The sequence below is a fragment of the Oryx dammah genome, unplaced genomic scaffold (genome assembly GCF_014754425.2).
Source record: "Oryx dammah isolate SB20612 unplaced genomic scaffold, SCBI_Odam_1.1 HiC_scaffold_29, whole genome shotgun sequence".
Taxonomy (NCBI): domain Eukaryota; kingdom Metazoa; phylum Chordata; class Mammalia; order Artiodactyla; family Bovidae; genus Oryx; species Oryx dammah.
The window spans coordinates 60491511-60514015 of NW_024070213.1; the positions used below are offsets into that span (position 1 = coordinate 60491511).

The 22505-nt window shown below is 58.8% G+C and overlaps 2 protein-coding genes across 10 annotated transcripts; one reads left to right on the top strand and one right to left on the bottom strand.

Annotated features, from left to right (window-relative positions):
• Positions 1-35: 35 nt before the first annotated feature.
• Positions 36-5424, top strand: SLC39A5 (solute carrier family 39 member 5). 5 transcript variants are annotated; one of them, XM_040232930.1, is made up of 11 exons: positions 36-153; positions 1219-1576; positions 1772-1955; positions 2777-2939; positions 3118-3287; positions 3490-3621; positions 4011-4107; positions 4190-4360; positions 4528-4608; positions 4734-4924; positions 5164-5424. In XM_040232930.1, exons 2-11 carry the CDS (start codon positions 1293-1295, stop codon positions 5305-5307), a joined length of 1617 nt encoding a protein of 538 aa, XP_040088864.1. In that variant the 5' UTR covers positions 36-153; positions 1219-1292; the 3' UTR covers positions 5308-5424. The 5 variants fall into 5 exon arrangements, 4 of the variants coding, with proteins under 4 accessions (XP_040088864.1, XP_040088862.1, XP_040088865.1 ...); XM_040232928.1 differs by lacking the exon at positions 36-153 and having other exon boundaries at positions 160-1576; XM_040232931.1 differs by lacking the exon at positions 36-153 and having other exon boundaries at positions 160-1576; positions 4734-4795.
• ANKRD52 (ankyrin repeat domain 52) lies at positions 5385-22249 on the bottom strand. 5 transcript variants are annotated; one of them, XM_040232925.1, is made up of 28 exons: positions 22141-22249; positions 21748-21831; positions 21207-21285; positions 20945-21015; positions 19710-19910; positions 19109-19196; positions 18849-18991; positions 18334-18546; positions 18002-18080; positions 17633-17747; positions 17442-17524; positions 17216-17333; positions 16919-16987; positions 16578-16718; positions 16417-16497; positions 15200-15311; positions 14923-14994; positions 14473-14674; positions 14137-14224; positions 13943-14060; positions 13003-13222; positions 12732-12819; positions 12540-12623; positions 12289-12434; positions 11989-12071; positions 11702-11784; positions 11409-11500; positions 10657-11002 (listed from the first exon to the last, which is right to left on the bottom strand). In XM_040232925.1, exons 1-28 carry the CDS (start codon positions 22165-22167, stop codon positions 10752-10754), a joined length of 3231 nt encoding a protein of 1076 aa, XP_040088859.1. In that variant the 5' UTR covers positions 22168-22249; the 3' UTR covers positions 10657-10751. The 5 variants fall into 5 exon arrangements, with proteins under 5 accessions (XP_040088857.1, XP_040088858.1, XP_040088859.1 ...); XM_040232927.1 differs by adding an exon at positions 11257-11324 and having other exon boundaries at positions 10918-11002; positions 17216-17524; XM_040232923.1 differs by having other exon boundaries at positions 5385-11002; positions 17216-17524.
• Positions 22250-22505: the final 256 nt, after the last annotated feature.

Consider the following 22505-nt stretch of genomic DNA (forward strand, 5'->3'; position numbering starts at 1 on the left):
GGGAGAAGCAGGGCCTGCCCCTTTAAGGTGGTGCTCCTCCCCGCTCCCCCGCCCCTGCGGGTGACCCTTGTCCACCTGCCTGCCTACCCCCAACAGCTGGAGCCAAGAAGACGGCGTCCCCCTTCCTCTGGTGCCCCTGTTTGCTGCTGTCAGGTAATGCCAACCTCGACCCCCTGGACCAACCACCCTGCTCAGACTGTGCTCCCCAACTTAAAGCCAGGTCAGACATTTGCAGAGGGCCTGGACACTCCTTTCCTCCTCCCACCAGAGCGTCCCCTTTCTTGGTCATGATTCCCTGAGTTCTGGCTCGCTCTCTTCTGGAATGAGGAATTGCTAAAAACAATTTTTTCCCCATGCATCTGGGGTCACCACTCATCTGCCTTTTTACCCTCCTCTCCAGCTTAGGGACATCTGGGGCCAACTTTCCAGGGAATGTGGGCATGGGGCATGGGGGTTGGAGCTGAATGAAGCCCAATGCCATATGTAAGGTAGGTGGGGTGGCAGTTTAGGCAGCAAGAGGCTAAGATGGTACCGACTGGCTTGGGGGTGTGTGTAAATTATTTAGAAGAAAAGGCCAGGCCCAGGCTCTCCTTGGCCATGTGGCTTTTCCGGGGGCAGAGGGTGGCCCCTCCCTACTCGGGGGCCCAGCGGAGACTGACCTTTGACCCCTACCCCAGAGACCAGTGAACTATTAACTTTTCTGATGTGAGTCCTCCCACTATGGCACCTCCCCTGGCCCCACCCCCAGGCAGGTGGGCTAGGGGCCGGGGCTTGGCCATCCTGGCTTTCTATCTGACGTGGCCTCCAACTTATCTGGGCAGCTAGAGACTGAGCCTGGCTCACCTCCATAACTCAGGAACCTTTCAGTGCCCACAGCCAGGCCTCATGGGGACCTGAGGTGACGGCTCTCACACCGCCAGTGGGGGTGAGGCCTTGGGGACTGAGGGAGTATAAGAGAGGTGGGGTTGAGGTTGAGGGTTGGGCTCGGGGGCATGGGAGGGACAGGGGCTGGGCAACTCTGGATCGGGTGAAGGGATTGTTCTGGGTCAGGAAAAGTGCTTGCTCTAGAAACTGGTAAACAAGAGGCTGCTCAGAAGGAGGCAAAGCCGGGGAAGGAGAGCGAGTGGGGCTGCTGCTGTGTCGGGTTGAGGGGGTGGTATGAGGAGGGCAGGCTCATGGCAGGGCTGAGCCCCAGCCCCTTCCTCCTTGTTCTTCCAGGGCACAGTCCTCAGGATGTTCCACCAGGGGGAATAGAAGCCGGAACCAGAGCCTCTAAGCCTGTCCCCCCAGTAATGGGGCCCCCAATGAGTCATCTGCTGGCTGGCCTGTGTGTGTGGGTGGCCTTGGGCCGGGTGGAGGGCTCAGCCCCCTACCTGGGGCCTGCTGAGCAGGAACAGAACCATTACCTGGCCCAGCTGTTTGGTCTGTATGGGGAGAATGGGACGCTGACAGCAGGGGGCCTAGCCAGGCTCCTCCACAGCCTGGGACTAGGCCGAGTTCAGGCCCTTCGCCTGGGACACCACGGGCCTCCTGCTGGTCGGGGTGCACCCCCAGCTGGAGACAATTCCACACACAGGTACTAACCCATCTCCCTCCACCCAAAGTGTCACACCCCAGCTCTTCCCTACTGCCCTCTGGCTGCCTAGCTCTGCCTTCCTAACATCAGATTCCTGGAATTACACGTTTTTCAGACCCTGATTTGTTGTATCCTTTCAAGGCCCCTTTGTAAGAGAACACAGGGGAGCCTGACCTGCCATCCCATTCACTCTAGGCCACAGGACCCCGAGCTGAGTGTGGATGTCTGGGCAGGGCTGCCTCTGGACCCCTCAGGGTGGGGTGACCTGGCAGAGACAGAGGCCCCAGGACCACCCCACGGGCCAGGCCCCTCGGGCCTGGGCCTCTTTCACAGACTTCTGCTGCTGGACCACTCACTGGCTGACCATCTGAATGAGGATGTGAGTCTGATGATCTCTCGAGGGGATAGGAGCCATGGGATTTAGATTGCCTGAAATGTTTGAGGACTCAGTAATTTAAAATGGCTACTTAAAAAAAAAATCCAGGTGTGATCTTAGGGTATGTTATTCCAGTAGAGAAATATGTTCCCCTGTGCTCACAGTAGGTGAACACACGGCCCCAAACACACGGCCCCAAGCTCTAAGATTGGGTTTAGAGGCCACACTTGGCAAAGTAGAGAATCCAGAAAAGCAGCCCAGGGTGGGATCTGGGGCTGGTTACCTGGAGAGGAGGACTGCAGCGGGTAGATGGCTATCATCATCCAGAAAGTCAGTGAACGTGTTCCACGTACACCGGAGGGCAGCCAAACCCAGCCTTGAAACAGACCTGGTGAGGGTGAGCGCCCCATCATGGGAAGCACTCAATCCAAGGCTGTGGAATAAGTGTCAGGGCTATTGAGAGGAGGTTTGCATGGCACTTTAGGGTTCTTCTCCCTTCTAAGATTCTGGAAGGGAGGGCTCTAGTTGTCTGACCATCATCACCAAATTAATGAGACACCAGAGCTACGGAGAGAGGGAGATGGTAGCAGTGCTCACTAGCACCCAATTTGCACTGAACTGAATTATTTGCTTTGGTTTGAGTATTTACTGATAATTAAATGCTGATTACAACCGTCCTGAGTCCCTGATGCACCTGGCAGTGTGAGTGAAGGGGACCCTGGAAGAGACCCAGGAGTTCATGCAACGGAAGGGCCGACGTTGCAGATCTGAGTCACAGGTCTCAGCAGTTCCCTGGTGCCTACCCTCCCACTCTCCCTCCCCAGTGTCTGAATGGCTCCCAGCTGCTGGTCAATTTTGGCTTGAGCCCTGCTGCTCCTCTCACTCCTCATCAGTTTGCTCTGCTGTGTCCAGCCCTGCTTTATCAGATTGACAGCCGTGTCTGCATCAGGGCCCCAGCTCCGACCCCCCCAGGGGATCTACTATCTGGTCAGTGGGTGAGAGTGGGAGTGGGGGGTGGGGCACGTGAATCCTGGGCAGAGTGGGTCTCAAGCCAAGGAAGGGGGTTCACCGGGGTCCTGCCTCCCCTTGCAGCATTTCTCTGCCCCATCCCACCTTTGAGGTGTCCCTCTGGCTCTGCCTGACTCCAGCCCCTGATTTTGTGCAGCCCTGATCCATAGCACCCTGGCAGTCCTGCTGCTCAGCCTGCCTGCGCCCCTCTCCCTGCTGCTGCTGCGGCTCCTGGGACCTCGTCTGCTGCGGCCCCTGCTGGGCTTCCTGGGGGCTGTGGCCGTAGGCACTCTTTGTGGGGATGCACTGCTGCACCTGCTGCCGCACGTACGTGAAGCCCCTTCCCTGCCCCCCGCCCCAGTGTCCCCAGTCACAGGACATCCTCTCTCCCACCCCAGCCTCAGTCCACAGCTGCCTTCTGGTAGGGAGTGTGGGTGAAGGCGCGCCAGCCCCCTCCGCCACCTCAGGAGAGGGGTGTTGTCGGGCGCGGGGGGCTTCTGGAGTCTGCCCTTGACCGCCTCTCCATCAGGCACAAGGAGGGCAGCACGCTGGAGCTGGTGGGCGGCCAGAGGAGGACCTGGGCCCGGGACGGTCGGTGCTTGGCGGTCTCTTCCTGCTCTTCATCCTGGAGAACGTGCTAGGGCTCTTGCGGCGCAAGCCAGTGAGTGACACCCTGTTGTCCTCTTCCTGCCGAGCCCAGAGTGCTAGCCGAGAACTGCCCACTTGAGCCAGGAGGTGAGGGGCTGAGTGCTCCTGGCTCTGACATCTGCCTGACTGTGCGGGGCCTGATGGCCAGCAGGGAGTGGGTTCAGGCTCCTCAGCACAGACCCAGGACTTCCAGCCAAATGGGCTCCTCTCCTGAGTTCAGGGCAACGAGTTCAGGGCACCCACTTCCAGAGGGGTGCCAACCTAGGAAGAGAGCAGAGGCCAGGGAACATCCCCAAGTGCCAGAGGTGGAACCAATGTCATTTTCGCAGCCGGCAGCCCGGGCTCTCCCTGCCCCCTGGCTCTGCTGCCTCCTCCATCAGGAAGGATGCCCTCCCGTTTCAGAGATGCTGCGGGCAGAAAAGAAAGGACCTCAGAACTCCAAACCTGGACCTGGAGGATGGCAGTGGGGTGGCCCTTCAGCCACTGCAGGCAGCTCCAGGTGACCAGAGAACGTGAGGGGCGGGCCCTGGCTCCCAGCTCACTTGCAGCCACCAACATGGCTCTTGTTCTCCTTCCTGCAGGGCCAAGGGCTCAGAGACCAAGGGAGCAGGACAGCCAGTCCCCAGCAGTCCCAGCCCCTCCTGGACACCAAGGCCACAGTCACGGGTACGAGGGTGGTGGTGTCACCAACATCACGTGGATGGTCCTCCTGGGAGACGGTCTGCACAACCTCACTGATGGGCTGGCCATAGGTGTGTGGGAAAGGGAATGGAGGGTGGGAGGTTACAGAGAGGGTGGGCCTCTGGTTATTGGGTGGGGTTGGGAGAGGGCTACCAGGAAGTGGGTGGGGGGCAGGGGCCCTACTGCCTCTGGGAAGACCCTTCTTCCAGACTGCCCACCTCCCATCTTGCCCACCCAGGGGCTGCCTTCTCTGATGGCTTCTCCAGCGGCCTCAGCACCACTGTAGCGGTCTTCTGCCACGAGCTGCCCCACGAACTGGGTAGGAATGGCCGGAGTGCAGTGAGGTTGACTCCAGAAAGCAGTGGAACATAGAGGCTGGGGGGTGACATGGGTGAGGGGTGGCCCGGGCTTAACTCCCTGCTGCCCTGTCCCCTCTCTGCACAGGTGACTTCGCCATGCTGCTCCAGGCTGGGCTGCCCTTCCGGCAGCTGCTCCTGCTGAGCCTGGTGTCTGGAGTCCTGGGGCTGGGGGGCGCAGCCCTGGGGGTGGGGCTCAGCCTGGGCCCTGTCCCCCTCACTCCCTGGGTGTTTGGGGTCACTGCCGGGGTCTTCCTCTATGTGGCCCTCGTGGACATGGTGAGGGGTGGGGGGTACAGAGAAACCAAGGGAAGCGGGCAGGTGTGGAGAAGGGAGTCTCAGCCCCTCTGCCTCCACTGGGAGCCACCAGAAGGGTGGCAGGGTGGGGGTTGGGGGAGAACCACTGGCTCACCAGCATCTGAGATGCAGGAGTGTGGAAGAGCTGGCACAGGGGCGGCGAGGGGGGCGGGGGCGGGAAGCAGGGGCTTTTCTGACCCCTTGATGTTCTTTCCTTTCAGCTCCCAGCCCTGCTTCGTCCTCCCGAGCCTCTCCCCCGGCTCCACGTGCTGCTGCAGGGGTTGGGGCTGCTGCTGGGGGGTGCCCTCATGCTCACCATAGCCCTACTGGAGGAGCAGTTGTGGCCCCTTGTCTCTGATGACTGAGGGGGGCTGGTGGAAAGGTGTCCAGGCTGCCCTGCCTTCCCCCCAGCCAGAGGAATGGAGGCGGGACACAGGGCCAGTAGGATCAATAGGATTTTAATAAACAGAACCCATCCCCAAGCCATGACTACGACAGTTGTACTTGCACCAAAACAGCATAGAAAACGGGGATGTGGCAGGAGGAGGGCTCAAAGCAGGTAGGGGGAGGGAGGGCCTGGAGGGTGCAGGACGCATGGGTCTGGTCTGCAGGGGAGAGCTTTGTGCTTCAGCCCAGAGAGGAAGGGGCGGGTTGGGTCGGGACGATGCACCAAGGTCCCCACTTTTCCCTGCTGCCCTCAGCACCCTGAGGATGCAGGCATCCGGGCAGGGCTGCCCTTTATTGCTGCCCACCAGCATTTAACACCCCACCCCCCCACCCCCGACCCCAACGCTAGCACCACAGGTGAATCCAGGGCAGGGAGAAGGGCAGGCGGGGAACATTGCTTAGAGAAAGATTCAACTAGAATCCAGTGAATTGTGCTCAGTTCTCTTTACTTCCTACAACCGAGTACATGGGTCACAGGGTGGTGGGCGCAACAGGACATGGGGCGCGCCCCTCGGTGCCCCCAACACACCCCTGCACACAGGATGGTGGTGTCTGCAGCATCACAGGTCATGCAGGGCACGGGGAAGGGGAGGTTCACACACACAGAGACGCCCACAGCGGGTACCAGACGGAGAACACCCCTGAATATACACAGCTGTACACAGGGAACCCCCAGGTCCCCAACCCAACCCTCTCCCCTGTCTTGCCGTCCCCCAGGCAGGAGGAACTGTATTGCTTTGAGAGAGCCACCCTGGGGGCTGCTCTGCCAGGCACCCTCCCCCCCACCCACCCCCATTTTGGCACATCTGCAAGACACGCGGCAGCGAGAGTAGGCACCCTCCCTCCCAGGCTTATGTGGCCGGGAGTTGAGGAAGGGGGCAGGAGATTTCATCCGCCATCTTTCCCCTAGCCCTTCCCAAACCCCTAGCAAACCCACTCCAGCCAGAACCCACCCCACCCCCCAAAACACACACACACAAAGCTGAGCTACCCAGGAATACAGAGGAACAAGGAGATTGTCCGGGACAGGAGCAGAGGCGGGGTGGGGGAGAAAGGACTGGAAGCAGAGACCCCGCCCTGGTGTGGGGTAAGACTGGCACACAGCTACTTTAGTGCAATTGGAGAGGGTGCCCAGAGTGAGGGATGGAGGTGGGAGGGGCGAAGCCAGGCTCCCCAGGGAAAGGGCCTGGCGGGAGTGAGCGAGGGCCCAGGGCAGACCCTCTCAACCCTGCCACCCTGGCCCTCCCAAATGCAGTGACAGTGTCCCCCTCACACCCAAGTGGGCAACAGCAGCCTCAGTCAGTACCTTCAAGTAATTCATAGAGCAGACCCTCCCCTCCCCAGCTTCCTCCCATCTCTGGGATTTGGTCACTTCTCTAGGGGTTGGGTCGGGAGGAGGGGGTCCCCAAGTCAGACCCTTCCCTCTCTACCTCCCTCTTCCCAGACCACTGGGCTTGGTCCTCAAAGATCCCTCTCCTCAGCTCTTGCCCGATCTGGGTCAAGGCTGAGGGCTGGAGCCGCCACAATTAGACGGGAAGGGGCTGCTTTACTCCTTATCCCTCCTTCAAAGGTAGGGTTCAAACTAGGTGGGTTGGGGCCCCGTACTGGTTTGCCCCGAGAGGAGGGGTTCTGGGCTAGGGTCTGTAAGGCTATTTTCCTTTGCGGCAGGAAGGGGAGGTGGGGGAATGAACACTGGGTGTGGGGACAGGGTGAGAAATGGCGGAGAGGGAAGGAGGAAGGGCCACTCTCTGGAGCACAGTCCCTGGAGCCACTCAGGCCAAGTCACACTCATGGACACAAGATCCCGAACGTGCCTGCTCCCAGTGCCTCCAGTCTGGCCCCAATGCCCCCTCCCAAGACCCCAAGGGAGGTTTGGGGGGGTACACAGCTGCAGAACCGTTCACTCTGGCCCCACGCCCCCCGCCCCACCCCGCCTCTTCTCCCCTCCTAGGTCCGGGGAGTAAGAAGGTGCTCGGGTGGGCAGACAGCGGTGGAAACAGTATTGAGTTTTCCTTTGGTTACATATTGAAGGCAAAGGTGAGCTGGACTTACAGTCAAAACGGATAGGGGTGAGGAAGGAAGAGGGGCCATGGCTGGGGTTGGAGAGGGAGGCAGGCCCTCCTTAGCCCCTCCACCCCAAGGAACACATGTCAAAGTGGGGTGGCAGTCCCTCCGTCTCATCTCTCCCACCCCCCACAGCACCAAACAAAAGGAGAAGCCCCCTCCCCCAGGGGCTGCTCCCCACCCCAACCTGGGCTGTACATTCAGTGGTTTTCAGCAGTCCTATGGCTCAGGGGGCCACGGGGTGGGGGAGGTGGCCCTTCAGTCTCAGCTGGACAGTGGCAGTGACCCGGGTCTGTTGGTCCATCCAGGGACCCACAGTTTGTGCCATTTGTTTTTCTGAAGGATAGTACACAACCCTACCAAAGCCACCGCCCAATCAGAAACATCTCCCCAAAAATCAGAAACTAAAAACTGGCTCTTTCCATCTCGCCCTCTGATTCACACATCTGTTTCCCTGTCTCCTATGTAGCCCTCGCTCTGTCCCCTTTGCTGGGACCTGGGGCGGCTCCCAGGGTCCTCACTTAAAATAGGCCTTTTCTCAAAAGTGCTTATTACTTGAAGCAAGTGCTTTAGAGCTGCGGTGGGGAGAGGGGACAGGGAGAGGGAGGGCGAAGGGAAGGAGAGGATTCCTCCCTGCCCTGCCTCCTTAGGATTGGGGGGCATTCTGCCTGGTTGATTTCTCCGCACCCGTTTAAGTCAAAGAGGTTTAAAACAAAACCCAAAAAACTTAACATTAAAATAAATATGCAGTGGCCATGAGAATGGTCAAAATGCTTCAAAAGACACTAGGGGCTGGGGAGCCCGGGGTGGGGTGTGGGATTTCCTTTGGCATAAGGGAGGAGGCTGCCCAGCCTCCTGGCCTCCTCACAGCCACACGAGGAGGACAGAGGACTCCCCATGGCCTGCCCCAGCACTGCTGATGGTGTGCCAAAGGCACGGCAGGGACCGGGCAGTCACCAGAAATCTCATCTAGCAAAACCACGGGGCTCCTGACAAACACTCGAGTCTTCCTGTCGTCACCAGACACTGATGAAGGAGAACACGACTGCAATCCCGAGAGTCTTCTCCAGAGGACCCATCTCCCTGCGCCCCCTGCCCCCCTGCCACCTAATTCCCAGCACCAAAATGAGGGGGGGGGGCGGGACAGGAAGAAGGAGAGAGAAGTGAAGTCAGGGGCAAGCTCTGCAGAACCAGCAGGACGGGGGCAGGGTGGGGGGCTGCAGCCCTTAAGAGAGGTCACGTTGATTGTCGTCTAGGGGAGGACAGGGTGCGCAGGGAGGTGGGCAAGAGGGGCATTGCAAGGCCCTTTGGCTTTGAAAATAAAGATTAAAACTAAAAGCTGCACACTCCTTCTCACCAATAATGGTCATTTGGAAGCTTTGAAATGGTTTAGGAACTGAGGGTTGGGGGAAGCAAGACACAGAGAAGAGGGGTGGGAGGGAAAGGGAGCAAGACAAAAAGAGTAAGGACTGGGATGAACACCCCAGGCTTCGGGAAACCAGCATGAGGTATGGTAAAGGGTGTCTGCAAGGGAGTGGGGAGTCCCTGGGATGTCCCCCCTCTCCCCTCAGCCCACCCCAGGCAAGGGTGGCCAGACTTGCGGGGGACACAACTGAAAAGGGTGTAAAAGATTGTGAATGAAGCAAGCACGGGTGGGGGAAGGAGACGGAGGGGACTCCCCCACCCCACCCCAGGGGGGAGGCCCTGTATTGTGTAAACGAAGCCTGTCCAGTCCTCCGGGGACAATACTGATGGCAGCCAGACTGGGCGAGGATGCGCTGGGGTTGGGGGGAGGGCAGGACCTCTATTCAAGTTCTGTGTCTTGGCCCCTGGCTGAGGTATTGAGTGTGAGGAAGGAACGGTAGGCTAAGGAAGCGGGTCCCACTGTCCAGGAGGCTGAGCTAGGAGATGGATGGACAGGGCGTCTGAAGGGACCAGGGCCAAATTCAATGCTACATTTAGAGAGAAAACTGCCCTCTCCTCACTCCAGCCCAGTTTGGCTTATAGGGTGCAACGTCGGGAAATCTCCTTAGCGCAGCCCTTAGCTTGATCCCTTCTCCCCCAGCTGCTGGGAAGGCAGGAACCAAGCCCCAGTAGACGCAGACCTTCCTCCTCTCACCGGAGGAGAAGCCTGGGCCCCCCGAGCAGCCACGGTCCCTAGTCTGCCCTGCCCCTCCATCTTTGGCTTCAGATCAGAGTGACTGGGGGCAGTGGGTGCTCTTGGACATCACGGAAGGCGGCAGCGGGTGGGGTGGGGTGGGGTGGGGGCAGAGAGCAACTGTGGGACTGGGGACACAGGAGGAAGAACAGTCTCTCCCTCCACACACATGCAAACACATGCCTGAAACACAGAGGACAGACTAGGGCTGTGGTTTTGAAATGGACAGGAAATTAATTTGTTTCTTCCCCTAAAGAATAAAATGCTTACTTAAAAATTCATGACAAGCCTCAAAGTCAAGGGAGGGGAGAGCCAGAGAGGGAATGGCCACAGGCTCCACCCTCCCAAAAGAAGTCAAAAGAAAGAAGCAGGGTGGGGGGTGGTGTTAAAGTGCGTGGTTAGGAGGCCAGGCCAGGAGGGGGCGGGAGGAGGGGTGGGGCAGGCTGTGGGGGCAATGCCAGCCCTTGATTTGCATACGAGGAGCCGGGAGAGTGCAGGATTGGGGCCCAGGTACAGTAGTTGCTGCTTCAAGTGTTTTGCATTTGAACTTTAGGGGTGATGGGATACAGAAGTAGGGGAAAAGCTCCAGGCCCCAGTGCTAAATACCCTCCCCCCTCATCCGCTAGCTGCCCCTGAAGGGGGAGGGGGACACCCCCAGAGTGCTCACACAGTACCAGAAATTAAGGCTTCTCACTGCTGCGGGGATGGAGGGGCCGGCCGAGCAGGGAGGCAGTGATGGGTATGGAAGAGGAGGCGGGGATCTGCCTGGCAGGGGCAGGGTGAAGGGGACTGGGGCGAGTCAGAAGGAAGAGTAAGGGGCAGCTGGCAGCAGAAGGGGGAACTGAGAGAGCGGACAGAAGAGAGGGTGCCAGGCAGCGAGCAATCATTTTGGGACACTTGGCAGAAGGGGTTGCCCTGGGGGTACCAAGGGCCTGGGGTGCTCCCTGTTGGTCCCAGACCCCTGCCAGGCCAGGATGGTGTGGCAAAGGGGTGAGCAGCTGCTCCCCAGTGCTTTTTCCCCATTCCACCCCCCCCAACCCAGTCGTGTTCTCCTTTAAAGTGCCCTAAATGTATAGACTTTTTCTAAATAAATAGAATAAGATATCAAGCCACCGGCAGGGGGAGGGACACTGGAGGGGGCTACTCGGAGTAGCAGCCATCTAACCCAATGGCGCCATGCCGCTCCTGGCTGTAGGGGCAGGAGGCCCCATGGGGCAGGGCACCGCAGCCACCCACCGTCTTGGCTGCCGCGATGCCGCAGTTCTTGAGCAGGCTGAAGCTGAAAGGACTGACAGCGTCCTTGGGTGGGAAAGGCTTCATGGTGGAAAGGATCAAGGCCAGACAGTCTGCCACATCTTTGTTGGGGGCGCAAGCCAATGCCGGGGTGTGACCTGCGGGGCAAAGGGGAGAACTGAGCCCAGAGTCCTATATTCCTGGGCCCCCTCCACCCACCCTGAGCTCTGAGCGCTCTTCTCTGTAGAGGGGAGCCGAGGCAGGCAAGAACCCCACAGGGTCACAATCGGGGGCTATAAGGGCCCCAGGAGGCTGACAGGCAGGCTGTCCAAGTGAGGGGCAAAGAGCAGAGCCTGGGGGACAGGAGGCTGAGGTGTGCGGGAGGTCGTCCTGAGGACCCTGCAGGCGCCACCTAGTTCCGTCAGACTCCCCTCAGAGACTCTAGCGTATCGGTGTTGGGTCCCTGCTCTGAAGAGTTCCCTTGGGAAGAAAATCCAGTTTATTAACCAGCCAGGTTAAGAAGTCACCTCCTGAAGAACGTCCCTGGCCCCAGGCCCCACCCACCTTCTTCATCCACAGCCAGCACGGTGGCCCCACGACTCAGCAGGGCCTGTACCACAGAGGCTAGGCCATTCCGGGCAGCAATGTGTAGTGGCCTTGGAAGAAAGGAAGGAAGGGGGATTGTGAAGTCAAGGGCGGGGGCAAGCTGCCCTTCCACCCTCAGCCAGAGCAGCCACACTGCCGGGTGAATACTGTGAGCTCCAGAGAGCTGGAGCCCCTGGAACGGGCAGCAGCCTCCTTTCCACCTCACCTGGCCCCCACCCCTCAGCCCAGAGCCCCCTACCCCAGGCACTCACATCTGCAGCGCGCTGTTGGTAGCATTGATAAGGCCAAGGTCTTGGGTTTCTGCCAGGATCATGAGGGCACACTTCTCATGGCCCTGAGGGAGGGGGACAGAGAGTGAGGGCTGGAGAAGTGGAAGCCTGACCACGGAGGCTGAGGAGGGTGGCAGGAGTACACAAAGCTGTCCCCCAGGGGAAAAAGTCAGGACAATCCTGACTTCCCCTGAGCTCTCTCACCGGACCCAGGTCTTTCATCAGGCCCTGCCCCACCCAGAGACCCCCCCCACCGCCGCAAATGGTACCTTGCTGCAGGCCAAGTGGAGGGCAGTGTTCTTGTTCTCGTCCAGCACAGTAAGGTCTGCCTTCCCTCGATATAGCAGGAATTCTACAGGAGAAGGGAGGCAGAGAGGGGTGATGCTCCCTTCCAGGGCTGGGTCAGTCTGGCTCTCCCCAGTCTTGTCTGCACATGTTTTGCATCCCCTCTGCAGAGGGTGAAACATCCAAAGACATGCCTCCTGCCTCCTAACCCCCACCGGCAGGGCTGACTCATCTCGTGAAAACCCAGGGGGAGGACCTCCCGTCCACATGGGGCCCCTACACACCCACAGCTGCAGTCTGCCCGTTCTCAGCTGCTGTCATGAGGGCGGTGCGGCCAGTGTGGTCTGTGGCGTTCACCTCAGCTTGGTGCTGCAGCAGCATCCGGAGCCCAGAGACATTGTCCGCAAAGGCAGCGGCGTGAAGAGGGGTCCTGTGGGGAGGGTCAGGGCAGAGTGAACCGAGACGGCGCTTTCTCCTGAGCAGAGAGAGGAAGCCGGGGGCAGCGGAGGCGTCTCCCAAGCCTTCTGCCACTTACCGTCCTTTGGCATCTCGGCTGTTCACAATCTTGGCACCCAGAGCTCCTAGCAGCATCTCTGTGGTGCTGTCCTGGTTATTAATACTGGGGGAAGAGGAAGGGTCAGCAGGAGGGGCATGGGGAAACAGACGGTCTGTCCTATGCCCACATCACAGACCCTTGGGTGGGGCTGGGGTGGAGGAAGGGACTTACACTGCACAGTGCAAAGGAGTGAAGGGGTTTCCTTCCAGATATGAAAACGGGCTGTGTTCAAGTAACAACTCCAGACAATCTTCGTGTCCTGGGGACGAGGAGAAGAGTGGTGATGGAGAGAAATGACCATGGCCCCTTTCCTTGGTCCATCCCATCTCTTGACACCCCATTCTACTGCCAGATCCGGAGCAAACCACGAGTCCTTGTCTGCCCTCCCTCACACCCCTCCACCCCCATATCAGCTGTCCCAGCAAAGGCCCCAGAGCCACACCAGTGTAGGAGGCCCAGTGCATGGGCGAGTATCCGCTGTAATCCACCCCGGTATCCAGGGGGTCTGTGGACAGGGCGGCCTGCAGCAGGGTCCGCAGCACTGCGGTGTGGCCACAGGCTGAGGCCAGGTGAATGGGCGTGCGGCCCTTGAAGTCTCGGCACAGCACAAATGCGTCGTGGTCCAGCAGGGCAGCCAGGCAGTCCTCACAGCCAGTCACTGCCTGCAGGTGACGTGGGGGTGTCAGTCCTGAGGCTGGCCCAGGAGTAAGAACCGCTTCCCAGGCTCCAATCCTTGTCTTTGCAACAATGATTCTAAGTATTGTTTAGTCGCTAAGTCATGTCCCACTCTCTGCGATCCTGTGGACTGCAGCATGCCAGGCTTCCCTGTCCTTCACTATTTCACTATCTTCAAACTCAGGTCCACCGGGTTAGTGACGCCATCCGATCATCTCATCCTCTGTTGCCCCCTTCTCCTCCTGACCTCAATCTTTCCCAGCATCAGGGTCTTTTCTAATAATTCTAAGTACTAAGGATTGGCATCTCCTTCCCTGACTCTATGCCATCAGACAAGCAGGATAATGAGAGTTAACGCTGGCCCTCTGCAGCGGGAGACTAAGGAGTCAAACAACCCCACAGGATGAGGAGGAGACAGCTTTAGGGCAGGTAATGGTGGAGAAGGACCGAGGTAGTGGCATCATTATCACACATGAGAGGGCCAGCTGGGGACCCTGGGCAGAGTCTGGGCGGTGAGCAGGTGACTACGCAGGATCACAGAGCAAGGTAATCAGGAAGATGAACTGCGGGCATCGGATCCTCATCCTGGAGCAAGCACGCTAAGGCTCACTAAGACTCCAGCCCACCTACTAGACAATCTGATATCCTACTGTGCGCTCCTGTGTCCGAGCCCTTCTGTGAGCAGCCCCACCCTGAAGCCCACTCACCCCGCGGTGGAGGGCAGTGCGGCCCCGGAGGTCAGCAGCGTCAGCCGTGGATCCTTTCTCTAGCAGCAGATGTACGCAGTCCACGTGGCCATTCATGATGGCCAGCATCAGCGGGGTTCTACAGAGGGGGCCGGGAAAGGGTGAGGGCCTAGCAGGCCTGGGAGCCCTGCACCCCACCCCCAGCCCACACTCACTGTCCATAGGCATCCATGACATCTGTGATGTCAGCGCGTTCCCCACTGTCGATCAGCAAGTGCAGGGAATCAGTGTGGCCAGAGGCAGCTAGGTGAAGAGGGGGCCTTCAGTGTCAGGCATGGTCGGGGAAGAAGACCAGGTGGAGGGTGGAGGTCATGGGAGGACAAGGGGTAGGGAGAAGTCTTGGGGGAGAGTCAGGAGTTGAGGTTTCCATCCTCCTTGCCCTACCCTATCTCTACCCCAGTCCCTTCAGGGTTCTGGAAGGGAGCTGGGGACCAGTCCCAGAGGAGGCCTGGGGTGGCAAGGGGAGGAAGCAGCCCAAAGGGCGCCCTTACCAGCAGCATGCAGGGGTGTCCACTTGCGTTTGCGCTCCTTGATGAGGGCAGAGGCGCCGTGGGCCGTTAGCACCTCCACACACTCAGTAGAGCCTCGCTCAGTGGCCAGGAAGAGCGCGGTCCGGCCCTTGTGGTCCCTCACGTCCAGGTTCACCAGCGTCTCAGCCAGTGTCTTCAGGGCTTCACAGTGACCGTTGTAGGCCTGGAGGGGTGTGGGAAATCCATGGATAAAGCTCCAGACATGGCCCCACTCTGCTCTTGGGGCCCACGGGGAGACTCTGGGCAGCAGGCCTCCCCGTGAGCTCCTTGGGCCCCTCTCAGACCACTGCCTGCTTGCCACATCCCCATGAGAAGGCAGAAGCAAGGACGGATTCACACGTGCTGGTACCTGTAAGCCGGCCTGGGGCGGGTGGGGACAGGGAAGGCAAGAGGAAAAGACCTGGGACTCACAGCTAAGTGCAAAGGGCTGACTGGAATGGTGCTCTCTACATCCTCCAGGCAGTTAAAGGACATTTCTAAGAGCTGCAATGGACAGAACAGGAGGTGCTGAGGTTCTGGTATTCCCAAGACATCACCCTCGACTCCACCCACAGCAATCCCCGAAGTCCCTGGATCTAGAGACCACACTGGATTCAACCACCCCGTGGCCTGAGAATCCAGACACAGAAGCAGACTGTGTGCTGGGCCCTGCCCTGCTCCCGTTCCCCACACCAGGTCCCACACGTACCAGTTCGAGGTTCTGTCTATTGCCATAGGCGGCTGCATAGTGCACAGCTGTGTAGCCCTGCCTGTCCCGCAGGGAGGGGTCTGCACCGTTATCCAGTAAGAATTCCAAACAGCTGGGGGACAGGAGGAGATGGTGAGGAAGGGACAGGCCCAGCCAGGGAGGGTACAGTTTGGGAGGAGCAGAGGAGAGGGCAAAGAAGCCCCTCCAGGTTCAGCTGGCCCACGCCCACCCCCCACTCTTAGTAGGCTAACTCTGGCCCATTTGACCCCAGACCCAGACCTACCACCTCCAGGTCTGCCCTGCACCACTCTAGCTCCTCGACCCTTTGAATGCGCTCCTAGAGACCCTGGAGCACAACCATCAGTTACCAACCTGCTGACTGACACACTCTTCCCCACCTCCAGGCATACTGACCCCTGCCTCCTCCTCCTAGCCCATCGGGAAAAGGCCTGCTCATCTCACACTCACTCCCAGCATCCTCTTCTGTGGGAGGCTCGCCCCAACCTTCCCGATAGGTGCCTCCTCCCCAGGCACCACTCTCATAGATCAGTAGCAGCTCTACTAGTAGTAATATTAATATTGCATTTAACATTTACAACATGTCAAACACTGTTTTAAACACTTGATGTGTAGTAAATCACTTAATCCTCACAATGATCCTTTGAGGTAGATACTGTTCTTATCTATACTGTGTCTGAGGAAACTGAGGCCCAGAGAGATTAAGTTACTTGCCAGAAGTCACACAGTTACAAGTTAGGCCTCCTAGATTTTAAATATCCTTTTGTTGTTGTTGTTAGATAAATAAACCCTTTATAACAGTCTTAAAGAAAAATTACGAGGATAACAGAGAGTTCCCATATATTCGTCACCCAATTTCCTCTATTATTAACATCTTACGCTAGAAGGTATAAAACGCAGAAACTTGGGGTAATTCATCTTTTATCCTTAGCACCTAGAATAGTACTTGGTGTACCTATAAAGTAAATACTCATTGAATGCTTGAGGAATAAATGAATTTGTGTTTAGCTTTTCTGATCCTCTCAAGAAGACCATCCATTTCTTGAAGGAAGTATCTGTCCTACTTCTGTCTGTACCCACAGTGCCTGGTCCAGGATTAAACTCAGGGTGCAAGGCAGCAGCAGCAGTGGTGGAGAATAACAGGACGGGAGTCTGCAGTGCTGGGGAAGTGCAGCCCAGGGGTCTTCTCTGCTACTCACAAGAAGGCCTCCTTCCTGCGGGACTCCTTCAGGGGCTCATCCTCTTCAGCATCATGGCTGGAAGACGAGTGGGGCTCCGCCCTGGTGGAGGAGAGTGAGGAAGTCTGGTAGGGTACTCGGGGAGGAGAGTGGGGCTGAGAAGAACCAAGAGGGCGCCTCACCTCCTGTAGGTGTCGGAGGCAGCAGCGTAGTGGAGGGGAGAGCAGCCTTTACAGTCAGCCTCATTGACGCCGGCCCCGGCAGTCACCAGCGTGACGGCGCACTGGTAGCTGCCATTGGCGGCTGCATAGTGCAGTGGGGTCCTGGGGAGAAGAGGAGGAGGGTGGAGAAAAGAATCAGGGGCAGGTCCAAATGCAACCAGAGGTGCAGCCATAAGCTGCTCTGTAATGTACTCCTCCCTTAGTCCCCAACTCCCCACCCTGGCCTCCATCACTTCCTCCATCACCTGTTTCTCTGATCGGGCACCCTCTCTGTATATATACACTCCTGCACATTCACACACCTTCCAAATTTGTCTCTCCTCCTCAAGTCAGCTCCACTGCTCAACAGCAAGTTAAGACATTCAACATTCCTGAAAGGAAGGAGGGTGCGGGTTCATCAGAGAAAGCGCTTCAAGGAGAAGCCACGGGCTTCTCCCCAGGGAGGGGCTGAGCGGGGACAGAACTGGACCGCCCTTTCTGCTGCCACTGTTCTCGCCGCGAGAGGCAGGGATTTCTGGGCAGGAGAGAAGGAGGGGCCCAGACTGCTGCCCAGACTCCTTCGCTAGGCCTGCGGGAGAGAGAGGGGGACGAGAACTCACCCTCCGGAAGCAGCAGCATGAAGACAGGTACGGCCAAGGCTGTCAGGTGTGTTGATGTCGAACCCAGCTGAAAGCACGTGCTCATTGCTGAGTGAGGATACGATGCTGTACAGCTGACCTGAGGGGCCAGAACAGCCGCAGGTCCCACCTGAGGGCACGGGTCGGGGCAGGACATGGTCCCTGCTCTCCTGCCCTCCTCCCCACCCCCGGGCCAGTGAGCTCATACCTGAGGAAAGAAGCTTACGACAACAGTCAGAGAATCCAAAGAGAACAGCTAAGTGCAAGGGAAACATGTCGTGGATGCCGCGCCTGCGAGAAGGGAAGGGACTCAGTCCTCAGCGGGGACCAGCTGCAGCCCCACCACCAGCCTGGGGTCTGAGGCAGCCTGGAAGTGGGGCCGGGGGTCTCCGCACTCACCGGGCGGTATCCGCGCCGTTGGTCATGAGGGTGCTGATGAGCAGCTCGTGTCCGTAGCGAGCGGCCACGTGCAGTGGCGTGTTCCCAAATTTGTCGGCGCAATCAATCTCGCTGCCTGAAAGGGGACAGCGCACGCACACACTGAACTAACCCTTAGGCTTCAGGCCACTCCCACTAGGTAGTGAGCCACCATCTGAGAGGGGCTGGGCAGGTGGAGCAGGGCCATTTCCACAGGCGCCTTGCTCCAGAGCGCCAGGTGCCAGTCCTGACTGAAGATGGGGTGGCAGGTAGAAAGAGGAAGAGGGGTCTCTAGAGATGAGTTCTCTGAGGAGGGAGGAGAAGAGTTCACAAAGACTCCCAAGTCCATACCGTTCTGGATGAGGATCTGGGAGCGGGTGAAACGGCCGTGAATGGCAGCCATGTGCAGAGGACTCTTCCCTTCTTTGCTCTGTGGAGACACAGCATTTTTTCCCCTAGTGCAAAGCATGGAGCGTGCCCTATTACCCTTTCCAAAGGACACATCTTTGAGGATAGGGTGACCATAGGGACATCTTCTCAACCCACTTTCTCCTGGGAAGGTCTGGTCAATTCAGGACACAAGCAGACGACTCCCCAGAGAATTGTCCAGAGGGGCAGATATGGCCAGCACCCCCAGAGCCAGGGTCCTCTCCCCCTAGTCCCAGACTCTTCCCTTCAGGCACCTGGTAGTTGACATCCGCCCCGTTATTGACCAGCAGCTCCAAGCACAGCGCGCCATTGGTGGAGACTGCAGCCACGTGCAGCGGCGTGAAGCCCTTGTCGTTCGGCTGGTTGACATTGGCTCCTGCGTTCACCAGCTCGATAGCCACAGCATCCTGGCCCAGGTAGCAAGCGATGTGCAAAGCTGTGTTTCCAAAAGCGTTGGGCTCATCAATCTGGATTTCCAGGGGTGAGGGTCAGGGGATAAGGGAGGTATCAGTTTAAACAAAGTGGAAGCCGGCACAGATAGCCTAAAGAGTCCCAGAAATCCAACAATGGCCTCAGACTCCTAAGGTTCCCAACCCAGAGACTGAAGGCACTTCTGCTTAAGACAAGCATTATTCAGATCCTCTCACCACATCCCCCCAACTCCCCAAACCACACCAGGAACCCCAGCACCCTCCCATCTCCCAAAGAGATTCTGAACTCCAGCTCTCTGGCCTCATCCCGAACCCTTTGCCATGCTCTGCACCCTGACCTCAGCCCCCATCCGGAGCAGGTACTTCACCACTTCAATCTGGCCACTGGCAGCAGCTGTATGGAGCAGCCCATAGCCTTTGCGGTCCTTGCAGCCAAGGTCTGCGCCCCGTGCCACCAGCAGTTTCAGGACCTCCAAATGCCCTGGGAAGGGAGAGCATGCTCTGAAGGACATGGAGGGTGAGCACCTCCGAAGGCTGCAAGCCCACATCCCTGCCCGAGGAACCCCAAATCCTGCTCAGCCCCCGATTCTCCTCTCACCTAGAAAAGCTGCCCAGTGCAGAGGCTGCCGCTCCTTTTTGTCACAAACGTTCAGGCTGGCTCCCTTATTGAGGAGCAAGTTCACCGTCTGTAGCAGGACAGCAAAGACACCTGTTCAGAGCCAGCTTCCTGTCTTCAGTGTACCTAAGAGCACCTGAAAAGGCTGAGGCAGCCCAATGTCTCTGTTCTTGGGCAGAACAGAGAACTAGGGGGAATGAAGAAAGCAGGCACTAAGGAGAACCCAGATAGATGTGGAAATCTGAGGTAAACTCAAGAGAGTCTCTTCAGGTGATCTGGTGGTTTCTGAACTCTTTCAAAGAAGTTTTCTAAATGTGCTGAAGGACATGGACTCTCCCTTCAGAAAAAGGCATGCAGGCAAACATTTTCCATGCAGCTTCAGAGGTTTTATCACCCTCTTGAGGTCCGAGTCAAGAATTCCCCTCTAACCCAACCATTCATTTGGTGCTTGAGCCCAAGTATATTTTTTATATAATCATCTGGGCTGCTGCTCCCCAGGCCTAATGGCCTGGAAGCAGGGGAAGGGGAGCGGGAAGGGAAGGAAAAAGGCAGGAAGCTGGGCGTGGCCCGGAGGGGTCCTCACCTCCAGATGCCCGCTATGCACTGCATGGTGCAGGGCACTGCGCCCGCTCCTGTCGGCCACGTTGAGGCTACTCAGTAGGGGTGCCAGAGCCTCAGCACACTTGGTGGCCCGGTTGGCAGCAGCCACGTGCAATGGTGTCTGCCACAGCTTGTCCCGAGCATTCACATCTGCTGAATGTGCCAGCAGCAGTCCCAGCACCTTCTGTGGAGGGGCAGAGGATAAAAGAGAAGACAAAGGGGGAGCAGGAGGTAAACCAACAGGAGATGGAGGGGAGAACCAGTCAGCACAGAACACACGTCCGCCCTCCCCACTACCCCAGCACAGAGTTACTCGCGTTTTTCCAACACAGTGAGCTTTTCAATACCCACTTTCCATCTTCTAGATTTTCTTTGAGCTTAAAATCTTCTCTAACTTGCTGAGGAAAACACAGAACTCTTCCTCAAGTCACCTGGTATCGTTTCCCAACCCATACCCTGAAAATCTTCACCCACACATACAGCCACTACCAAGCGGATTCCCACATAGAGGTCCTGACCTCCCTCCACTTTTAGGAAAGATAAACGCTCCCACCACATTAATGCCCTGAATACCCCCTTCTATCCTTCCATAGACATCAAAATCATCTCCATTACCTAGGTAAGCAGATACTGGCTCTCCAGGAGGAGAGGAGCTAAAATGCCCCTCCTGTTCACCACCCACCCCATTCCCATTCCCTAGTGGCTGGAGCCAGGGGAAATGACTGCCAAATCAAGAGGAAGGTCATCTTTTCCCGCTCTTCAGGATTGAGGGGCCCAACTGATGAGGTATGTCTGATCCTTGCGCTATCAACTTCCAGGCTGTCTAAGGGCCAGGGATGTCACAAACCACTCCCCCCCCCCGACCTCCTGCCCCTCAAGCACAAGGAAAGAAATCTTAGTGCCCAGAGGGGGTCAGACTCCAAGGTGGCCCCCCTGGGAGGGATGAGTCACTAAGGCCTGGCAGCAGGGCCCCCTGCAGTCTGCCAGCCCAGTGTTAAGCTCTCCCCTGACGTCACATCAGCTGGCAACACTCAGCCCCCACCCACCCTTACCAGCCAGTTCCAGGGGTAGGAGGGAGGGGCCAAGGTCTGGTCTCCTCCCAACCTGGGGGTAGACCATAACCTGTGGGGCAGCGGACTAAGGCTCTCCAACCCTTGCCATCCGCCTTTAACTAACTCATCCCCTTCGGAAGGGAGAGAGGAGCAAGGAGGCCAGTACCTCATTTCGGGAGGCAGCAGCACGATGAAGAGGGGTCAACCACAGTGTGTCCTTAGCGTTGACATTAGCACCTGTGGGGACACAATATGCTTTTGGTGGGAGTTGGAGAGCAGGTGGGGAAGAAAAGCCAGAATCAGGCCCGGAAATCTAGATGGAGACAGAACCTCGCCTGGGCCCAGCTGGACCATCCTTGGATACAACAAATAGGCTCCTCCCTCAGGTCCCTCCCTGGGCACCACACCTTCCAGCTCCCCACTTTCACCTGACATCAGTAGCAACTGGAGGATGGGGACATCGCCTACGTAGGCAGCAGCATGCAGTGGAGTTCGCCTCTCTTGGTCCTGGTAAGGCAGAGAAGAGGAGCGACTATGGGGGTGAACTACCCAGGACCCCAAGTCTTAGTGCTCCAGGCCTTTCCCCACAACCTCTTCGCAGAGGTTCTGTGGCCTCTTAAACCCCAATCCTAGGTCAAAGCCAGGACCTAGGAGGGTGGAGTCAGGGGTCGGGGCCACTCACTGGCAGCGCAGCGAAGCAACCTCCTTCTTCCAGGAGGGGTGGGGGCGCTGCAGACACGGATGGTTCAGAAGAGAACACCGTTTCTGGGCATCCTCAGCCCTACTGGTCTGTGCTCCAAGACTGCCCTGCTCTTCATCCCCAATGTACAGCAGTCGCCCATCCCAGGGTGGAAAGAGCTGCGGCCTCCCCCGAGCCGAACAGACACGGAGCCGCCCCACGCGTGGGGAGGGGTCCTGAACGCCAGGGCCCAGATCATCGGTTCGCCATCCTCCCTGATCTCAACTCACCAGCACATTGATGTTCTCCTTCTGCGAGAGGAGGGAACGCACTTCCTCCACATCTCGGCTAAAGATGGCCTGGACCAGGGGCGGCTGCAGGGAGAACCGGCGTTCAGGGAGCGGGCCGGAGCGGAACCGGGGAGGGGGGCGGGGGACACCGGGTTTGAGATGGGGGGCGACGCCGGAGGGGCTTCGATCTGGGATCCTGGCTGCAGGGGGCTTCCACGGTGTCTCCGCCGGTCGCCAGGCCCCCAAGGACACCGGCTCGGTTGAGGGGAGCGTGGCGTGGGGCGGGGCGGGAGCCCCGGGCTCGGGCCCAGCCTAGGCCGCACATCCCCGGGCTCGCGTGGCGGCGGCATCGGGCCCTGGAAGGAGGAAGCGAGCGAGGGCAGGAGGGCTGACCTGGTCCGTGATGCTGAGGATCCCCATGGCCCGGCCCGGGCTCCGTCCGCATCGAGCTCCCGGCGGCGGCGGCGGCGGCTCCACCGGGGACACGGGGCGGCCCAGGCGGCGGCTGCGGCGGCGGCTGCGGGGAGAGCGCAGCCCCGCCTACCGGGGGGCGGGCGAGCGGGAGCCCGCAGCGCTCCCTGGCGGCCGTCGGGGGCCCGGCCGCAGGGCGCTTGCCGCGCAGGCTGCCCCAGGCCGCGGCGCCCTCCGCCCTGCCCCGGCGGTCCCAGTGGCCTGGGCACCCCCCACCTCGCGTCCTGGTTCCCCAGCTCCTCAGGCCGGCCGCGCCGGGCTCTTAGCTCCAGTCTGAAGCCCCCGGG